At 42.7% G+C, this 9,412-nt stretch overlaps 1 protein-coding gene across 1 annotated transcript; it reads right to left on the reverse strand.

The window, feature by feature from the left end:
• Positions 1–1,653: 1,653 nt before the first annotated feature.
• Positions 1,654–8,948, reverse strand: mogt1 (2-acylglycerol O-acyltransferase 1). The gene is given in 3 exon segments (NM_001141020.1): positions 1,654–2,132; positions 6,358–6,534; positions 8,516–8,948. Coding segments are annotated over 3 exon segments (510 nt in total). The 5' UTR covers positions 8,729–8,948; the 3' UTR covers positions 1,654–2,012.
• Positions 8,949–9,412: the final 464 nt, after the last annotated feature.

A 9,412-nucleotide genomic window follows, 5' to 3' on the forward strand; every position in this document is an offset into this window, starting at 1 on the left:
TAAGAAAAACACTAGAAAAAAAAGACTAGAAAAAGTAGAAACCTGCAATGTTTTGTAGCGCCATCTTAGCCTTCTAGCGTCTCGTACGTGGCTGGTGAGGATTGTAGAGAGGAACAAAAGACACTTAGGCCTATGTGTTCATGAGAGTCTTACCTTTCAGGCATGGGGTCATGACTACTATGCGAGGGAAGAACAAAGTAAGCCACTAGGCTATACTGTAGCCAACATATTGTGTGTTCAAGACAACTGGGAACTCTGAAAAAAATGAGGTCAAATCATGATGTCAGTGATCTTCAGGTTGAAATGTCGGAGGAATAACATGCTAGAAAAATGCTCTGAAAGTCCTGCTAAGCAAACTCGACTAATGGCCCACTGGGCAAAAACTGGTTGAGTCAACATTGTTTCCACATTATTTCAATCAAACCATTTAATGTGATGACTTTGAATGAATGTGGAAAACGGATTGGATTTGCAAAAAGTCACTAACGTAAGGGACTATAGTCTTTTTTTCACCCAACTTTTTACCTAAATCCAATGACAAGGTGACATTTTTGGTTGATTTCACGTTAAATTCACGTTAGTAGACAACTCAACCAAATGTAAATCAAAACTAGACTGAACTGACGTCTGTGCCCAATGGGGAGCACTCACCGTAACTTAGCTAACGATTCCCAGCCTAATTGTAACCAAATATTCAAACAGAGACTCAGTGAAAACAAAAATCTGACATTGATTGATTTATCAAGACAAGTCCCCATGTTTGTCTTAAAGCAGCGCAATGATGCTGTCCCAATCAAAACGGTGCTGAAATGATCACCTAGTTGACCACATGCAACAATTGCTTTACATTTATTGTAACAGTTGGATGACTGAGAGTTTCACGTACGCCTAACCACAGCTCTATGAACTAACTAGCGGCGCTTTCAGTTGACCTTTTTTTTTTTTTACAACATCGCATCAGTGCAAAAGATTTGGGGCTGTCCCAAAATCATTTGGTGCAAAAGCCCCAAAAGCCTGGTCCTGGTGAAGTCCCATAGTCAATGATGTGTTGAATCGAATAATGCATTGAAGAGTTGTTAAAGGCTCAATGCAGACATTTTTATATCAATATCAAATCATTTCTGAGTATTAAGTGCCTTACTAAAATAGATTTCCATTAAAATGGGCAAAAATAGCTTTTTAGCAAAAAACTATTTCTCAAGCAAGGATTTTGCTAGGACTGTCTGGGAGTGGTCCGAGTGGAGGGGAAACTGAAAATATACTGGCAGAAAGGTTGGGAAATCATTGTTATTGGTCTATTAACCAACTAACCGAATGGTGATGTCACCATGGAAAGCCGTAACTCCGGCCTTTGCAAACCTGCTGATTAGAAGGTCTTGTATAGAGTGTATTTTCAACCAGCGACTATCAGGAAATAACACTAATAAAAACAAAACCACACTTTTACAGTGTTAGTTTCTTCAGCTGTTGTACAATGTGATACAAAACACAGGAAAACAGAATTTTGACTTCACTGGGCCTTTAAAGGTTTAAGTAAAGAAAATATGTTGAGTAAATAGATTACAAGAGGACAACTCAAAATCTGACAACAGTATCTATGTATTTATACAAAATTAATAACATTTGGACTTTAAAACACAGTTATGCACACATCAGCCCTACATTAGTTTATTCTCACATATAGAAATATATTAGCCAATCCATGTCTTGGGAATTTAGTAATATCTTTGAGAGAGTAACCACCTATGACGTCTACACTTTCCACAGAATTCTGTCCATGTCATGATCCACTGGGTCAAAGATCCCCCCCCCCCCACATGTTTCTAAATGTTAAATCCAAATCCCATTGCTCAATGTTCAATCCCTTACAATGCAATCCTGACCTGATTCCCTTTCCAATCCGTATTTCATGCCATTAACAAAATCTCACAGCACATTACCTGCGATCTTACAACCTATATGTGGCACTGTCTATTTATCATACAGGTTTAAGACAATGGCATAGCAGGGGTTCATCTTGGCAGCATCTCTGTGCAGTAGCTCAGACAGTGTGGTCTAAATTTAATGCTAACATCATGTGACATGAATGTCTGCTCTATTTTAGAATTGCTGCCTGCTCCCCTCAGGCAGAAAGAAAGAGAGACTAGGAATAGAGAGAAGCACGACACACTCCCCAGGACCGCAGAGAGACTAGCACGCAAACATCACCTGTGAAGCCCTGCATGCATTCCCTTGGTGCAGCAAACACAACCTGACATGCCCCATTTGTGTCTTGAGGTTAGCAGGAGGAAAGAGCTGGTTATGAATGGAGCGTGATATCAAATGATTTTCACCCAACTGTACAATATTCCTCTACACTATATACCTATGCTGACTATAAGAGAGTGAAGGATCAGAGTGATGGCCGTTTGACTGTGTTTATATGTGTGCAGACAGTGCATTTGGAAAGTATTCAGACCCCTTGACTTTTTCAACATTTTGTTACGGTTGAGCCTTATTCTAAAATGTAAAAAAAAAATCCCCCTCATCAATCTACACACAATACCCAATAATGACAAAGCAAAAACTGTTTTTTAGAAATGTTAACCCATAATTTTTACCCCTTTACTCAGTACTTTGTTGAAGCACCTTTGGCAGCGACTACAGCCTCGAGTCTTCTTGGGTATGACTCTACAAGCTTGGTACACCTGTGTTTGGGGAGTTTCTTCCATACTTCTCTGCAGATCCTCTCAAGCTCTGTCAGGTTGGGTGGGGAGCGTCGCTGCACAGCTATTTTCAGGTCTCTCCAGAGATGTTCGATCAGGTTCAACTTCGGGCTCTGGCTGGGCCACTCAAGGACATTCAGGGACTTGACCCGAAGCCACTCCTGCGTTGTCTTGGCTGTGTGCTTAGGGTCGTTGTCCTGTTGGAAGGTGAACTTGTGAGGTGTGGAAACACTTTGTTGCTTTTATGGATTTTGTCTTGTTGCTTTTTGTGCTATGTTCTCTGTCTGCCTGCTATATCTCGCTTGTCCTATGTTGCTCTGTGTGTGCCCACTGCTCATTGATTGTCTGTATTGTTAATGTAATTGTTTTTAATAACCTGCCCATGGACCGCGGTTGAAAATTAGCCGGCTGGCTAAAACTGGCACTTTTACTGAAACGTTGGTTAATGTACCCTGTCCCTGTAAAAATTTACTCAAATAAACTCAAATCTTCTTTCCCTTGATCCTGACTGGACTCCCAGTCCCTACCGCTGAAAAACATCCCCACAGCATGATGCTGCCACCACCATGCTTCACCTTAGGGATGATGCCAGGTTTCCTCCAGACGTGACGCTTAGCATTCAGGCCAAAGAGTTCAATCTTGGTTTCATCAGACCAGAGAATCTTGTTTCTCATGGTCTGAGAGTCCTTTAGGTGCCTTTTGGCAAACTCTAAGCAGGCTGTCATGTGCCTTTTACTGAGGAGTGGCTTCTGTCTGGCCACTACCATAAAGGCCTGATTGGTGGAGTGCTGCAGAGACGGTTGTCCTTCTGGAAGGTTCTCCCATTTCCACAGAGGAACTGGAGCTCTGTCAGGGTGACCATCGGGTTCTTGCTCACCTCCCTGAGCAAGGTCCTTCTCCCCCGATTGCTCAGTTTGGCTGGGCGGCCAGCTCTAGGAAGGGTCTTGGTGGTTCCAACCTTCTTCCATTTAAGAATGATGGAGGCCACTGTGTTCTTGGGGACCTTCAATGCTGCAGAAATGTTTTGGTACCTTTCCCCAGATCTGTGCCTCGACACAATCTTGTCTCGGAGCTCTACGGACAATTCCTTCGACCTCATGGCTTGGTTTTTGCTCTGACATGCACTGTCAACTGTGGGACCTTATATAGACAGGTGTGTGCCTATCCAAATCATGTCCAATCAATTAAATTTACTGCAGGTGGGCTCCAATCAAGTTGTAGAAACATCTCAAGGATGATCAATGGAAACAGGATGCACCTGAGCTCAATTTCAAGTCTCATAGCAAAGGGTCTGAATAGGTGTGTTTTTATTTTTAATACATTTGCAAACATTTCTAAAAACCTGTTTTCGCTTTGACATTATGGTGTGTTGTGTGTAGATTGATGAGGAAAAACACTTATTTAATCAATTTCAGAATAAGGCTGTAAAGTAACAAAATATGGAAAAGGTCAAGGGGTCTGAGTACTTTCTGAATGCGCTGCACAATATGTGTGTGCAAGTATGCACATGTGTCCATTTTCTGTGTGTGCTTATATGTATGTTTGCATTATGTTTGTTTGAATGTCTGTATCAGTGTATATGGGTCAGGAACTGGTTGAATGGTCCAATCCTACAGTGTAGTGGTATCTGAGCTTATCTGGTCTGGTCAGGTGAAGATGAGGTGCTGGTTCTCTAGGATCCCGTACTCAGCCTTGTGCTGCTCAAACAGCTTAGCCAGCGCCCCCAGGTAACAGCCATGCAGCCTGTCCACCTCATCTGACGAGGGGCTCACGTTCCTTTCCACCACTATGGGCTCTCCCACTGAGAGAGATAGAGGGAGGAAGGGAAGGGGGTGGGATGGAGAGAGGTAAGGAGGGAAAGATAGAGTAGAAATGCAGAGGGGATTCATTGAGAGCAGAAAATGAAAGGCAGCGGAATTATAGAATGTTAAAATGTAGTGACTCAGAGGAGGAACTGGAGAGAAAGGGAGAGGAAGGATAAAGGAAGTGGAACAGAGGGCAAGACTGAGGACAAAACACATGAGGTTACAGCTCTGAGGTAATTTCATTGGCTGTAGCCCAGTGACCCTTCACCGTGGGTGGCTCTGTTCCAGCTGGTCATGATGTCCTTGCTGACTACAGCTGCTGCCACGGTTACTGTTACCCATAACACAGTCACCTATGAACCAGTTTACCAGATTGTCATATGTCGGCCGTTCTCTCAGTGAGCTTTTATTTGACCATCTGGGTGATGACTAGCTAATTCATACAATCAGAGCAGTGTGACTGCACATTGTTTCTGAATGTTGTTTGTAAACAGTTTTCGGAACATGTTTCCCCATAGACAGAAATGGGTCATATTTTAGTCTCTATTCCCTCTCATCACCCATCTCTTCCTGTCACTTTCCCCCCCACATTATCCCCCATTCCCCACCACTCACCGATGGTGTAAATGGGTTGTCTGAAGGGCATGAAGCCCAAGCTGTACTGGAAAACCCCCCGGGCGTGGAACAGAGGCAAACTGAAGCCCAGGGTCTTCCTCATGCCCTCCTGGATGGTACGGACCAGGGAGCCCTTTGGGTTCTTCAACTGATTAAACAGATCATTCTCCCCAAAGGAGAACACTGGCACCAGATGAGCTCTGCACGCAGGAGAGGGTGAGAGAAGTCTGAATTTTTACCAGAGGCATAATTTCACGTTTGACTGCAACCTTGTAATTTTACATTTGTGGTTGTTTGCAAAATCTATGTATTTTAATGTAATCTGATCCTTTTTGGATGTTTTGTTATGAAAAAAATATATGTTCCTGTCATTATTGGTCTAACTCCCAAGTCATCTTCAGCTCACACCAATCTATCTGAAGTGGAATGTGGAGTGCCTACCCATAATCCTCCTGACCCGAGTGTATCTTAGTTCCATTTTTAACAACTAAATGCCCAGTCAAATGAATGATTCTTTCAAATCTCTGAGCAGAGGCATAAATCTGTTATTTTAGCAGGTGTGTGTACTGTAAATATTACAGTGCATTTCCTTTCACCTCAACACATCTGTCATTAAAAGCCCTGGGGTTAAGATTCATAGTTCACTTCGTGGCCTACAGTACATTCAGTAATGGCCTTTACGGAGGAAGTTTCAGTCAACATGAACATTTCTAATACTTGATTATAAACGAGACGGTTATAGATGAGGAGTAGTTGATAGGAAATAAGGCAGGAACGATGCACTCACCCACACCTGAGAGCAATCTTGACGAAGCCCTTCCTGTTGAGGGCCTCCAGGACGAGGCTCCCAGGCCTGGCCTCCAGGGACTCTGCCGCCCCACCAATCACTATGATTGACACGTTTCCCCCTCCCTTCTGGCTCAACACGTGGGTAAGACTCTTCTTGGAACAAGAGACAACCCCTTAGGGGAAGTGCAGCACAGTATATTTAGAACAAATGTGGACAGGGTTTATTAGAAAACTTCTAATATCCTCAATATGAAGAAAGAATTGTTGGCAAACTAAAAGTGCACTACAGTGTGCACACACAATGTTTGGACCTTTAAATGTAATTTACCAAACCTTAAAAGCCTACTGAAAGTGTTTAAATCAGAAAAAAACAGAAGCATTGTGGTGGAATAAATAAATCCCTAACAAGGTTCACCTGAGGACATGAGATACTCCCGGAAGAATGGGAAGCTGAACCAGATGCCGAGGGTATGCAGGTAAGGAGTCATTCCTGGATAGAGCTCCCGGAAGCCTGTGTATTCAGTACAGAAATTCCCAAACGCTCCGGCGACCAGGATTCCGTGAGGATGGAAACCCATCAGGTAGTTCCTCTCTGGGTCTAGGTCACATGTCTTAATCAGCTGACCACAGACAAGACACGAATAGTGAGAGGACAATGGATAAGACACAGGTTGAGTTCCTGCCCGACTAGATGTACAGGCGTTGCATTGTGTCAACCAATGGTTGTGTGCCACATCATTGACTGTGCAGTCGGGCATCAGATGGTTATGTCATATGATGGGGTTAGATAATATGTTAAATACATAACCAGGCCTTGTAAGATCAGTGGAGGCTCCTCAGAGGAGGAAGGGGAGGACCATCCTCAGTGAATTTAATTTAAGAAAGTGATAGTTTTAGATAAAATTATACTAAATATATTCACGTCACCAAATAATTGATTAAAACACTGTTTTGCAATGAAGGTCTACAGTAGCCCCAACAGCACTCTAGGGGCATCTAGCTTCCGTCCACTGGGTATATTGACTTCAATACAAAACCTAGGCGGCTCATGGTTCTCACCCCCTCCCATAGACTTAAACAGTAATTATGACAACTTCCGGAGGACGTCCTCCAACCTATCAGAGCTCTTGCATCATGAACTGACATGTTGTCTCCAGAATCAAATGATCAAAGAATTAATCTAGTACTGAATGCATAAGCTACAGTTAGCTAGCACTTCAGTGCATTAAATGTGGTAAGTAGTTGATTAAAAGAGAGAGAATGAACAAATTAATTTCTTCCAAAATGAAGGAAAAGCAAGAGATCTGTTTTTTTTCAGTTTCACTTACTTAGCTATCAAATGCAGCTAGCTAGTTTAGGCTTTGTCTTGGAAAGGTTTTTTCACCTGGTCACATACGCCTGGTCACATCAAATGTTGTGCATTGAAGTCCACAAGCGAAGGGATAAGGTAAGAGGAGGGGAGCGCATAGATGCGAGAAGGAATACAATGTGACTGCTATGAAAGTGAACTGTGTTTACGTGTGATCAGGGGTGTATTCATTCCACCAATTCTGTTAAAAAAAGTTTCTTAAACAGAACGAAACGGGGATAAACATACCAGGTTTTGTCACGTCCTGACCAGTATAAGGGGTTATTTGTTATTGTAGTTTGGTCAGAACGTGGCAGGGGTGTGTTTGTTTTGTGTTGTCAGGGTTTTTGGGTAGTGTTCTATGTTTTGTATTTCTATGTTCTATTTTCTAGTTATTCTATTTCAATGTTTAGTTTATTGTTTTGACCTTCAATTGGAGGCAGCTGTTCCTCTTTGCCTCTAATTGAAGGTCCTATTTAGTAAGGGTGTTTTTCTATGGGTTTTGTGGGTAGTTGTTTCTTGTTTAGCTGTGTGCCTGACAGGACTGTTTTCGTCGTTCTTTTTGTTCAGTGTTCATTTATTTAATAAAGAAGAAAATGAGCATTCACATCCCCGCTGCATTTTGGTCCAATCACTACAACGCCCGTGACAGGTTTTGTCCATTAGAAACTTTCGTTTGCAACTGTTGGACTAATGATTACACCCTCAGCTAGGTGCAGGCAAGAGTGTGCAAGGCGGTATTTATTGTGTCACTGTCTGTCCATGTGTCACTGTCAGTCACCTCAAATGTTTTTACACTGCAATGTAGTCGGGCAGGAGCTCAACCACAGAATGGCTGGATGTGACAGGGGGCTAGGCCTTTAGCCATGGAAATACCATGATGTACTGGCCAATGACCTCTTTACAATGGCTTTGACCTATTTGAGCTATTAATACACCAAAGGGCAGTGGATAAAGAGTAGGTAGGCAGTCATGCTTGCCTTGAGACAAACGTCCTCAATTATATTTTCATCAGTCAGTTAATCGGCATTTGTATACAAATTGTGTTATTGTTGTATACAAGTTGTGTTATTATTAATCCAACATGGAATTCAATAAGGAATTCTGAGAGTCTTTACACACAGTCTAAATTATGCAAAGAATGGTGTAATAACCTATTACTGTTGATAATAATGAGGCTTTATATTAATTGGCCTCCATGCATCATTAAATGTATAGGCTAAACAACCAGAAAACGTCATAAGCCTACTTACATGGATGGGGAAATAGTCTCTGAAGTGTTTCCACACGGTCCAGTGGCGTACCCAGTCAGACCTGCGGCCCCCAGCCTGAGGTGTGTCCCAGTCCAGGTAGAGCCACAGGGCATACAGAGCAGCCACGTGCCAGTATCCATTCAACACGATCACAACGTACACACAAAAACAACACTGCGCTAGACAGATGGATGTGCAGAAAAATATGGGCATCACATAAGCAAGCACTGACTTGAATTGACCCCAACCCTGGGCCACTATGGTTATGATTTGCTGAAGATGAGGAAGTGCGCAGTAGTCTACCAGTTACCTCCAAAGAGAAAGCAGAAGACCCATTGAAGAACTGCAGCTGTCTGGAAACGTCGGTTGAGCGGGATATTCAAGGGTGCAAACTCAATCTTCACCATGTCTGCGGTTCCCACTCCCGGGTTCTAAAAGGACATCAAGGGAACAGAGCAGAGGAAGGGTCACTATCTTATGCCCCTGTCCTTGCCAAAATCTTTTTATACTTAGCCACTCTAACAAGGCGGTCGTCCAAGTTCGTGGCATTTTGGCGAGACTTCAGGCGCAGGACTATTCAAGTCAAATTCAAATGATAGGCTATACTCATTCATGTGTCCCTGGGTGCTTACAAAACACTTTACTTTATCAACTTCCAAAACACTGCTCTAAACGTGATTGCTGTCCTCACTGATCTGGTTTCTTTGTTCTAGCACCATCTTGTGGAAAATGTACAAGCAAACAGTTTAATTAAGTACACCCAGAGAGGAAGAGGCGAAGCAAGGTTTTACTCTGCCTAAACTCTGTCTACAAAAATAAGTACACGAATGAGGAATTTTTGAATGGAGGTCAATGAGAGTGCGTCTAATTTGGTCTAGAAAAATGTAATTGCCAATT

The sequence above is a fragment of the Salmo salar genome, chromosome 09 (assembly GCF_965601325.2).
Source record: "Salmo salar chromosome 09, fSalSal1, whole genome shotgun sequence".
NCBI lineage: Eukaryota > Metazoa > Chordata > Actinopteri > Salmoniformes > Salmonidae > Salmo > Salmo salar.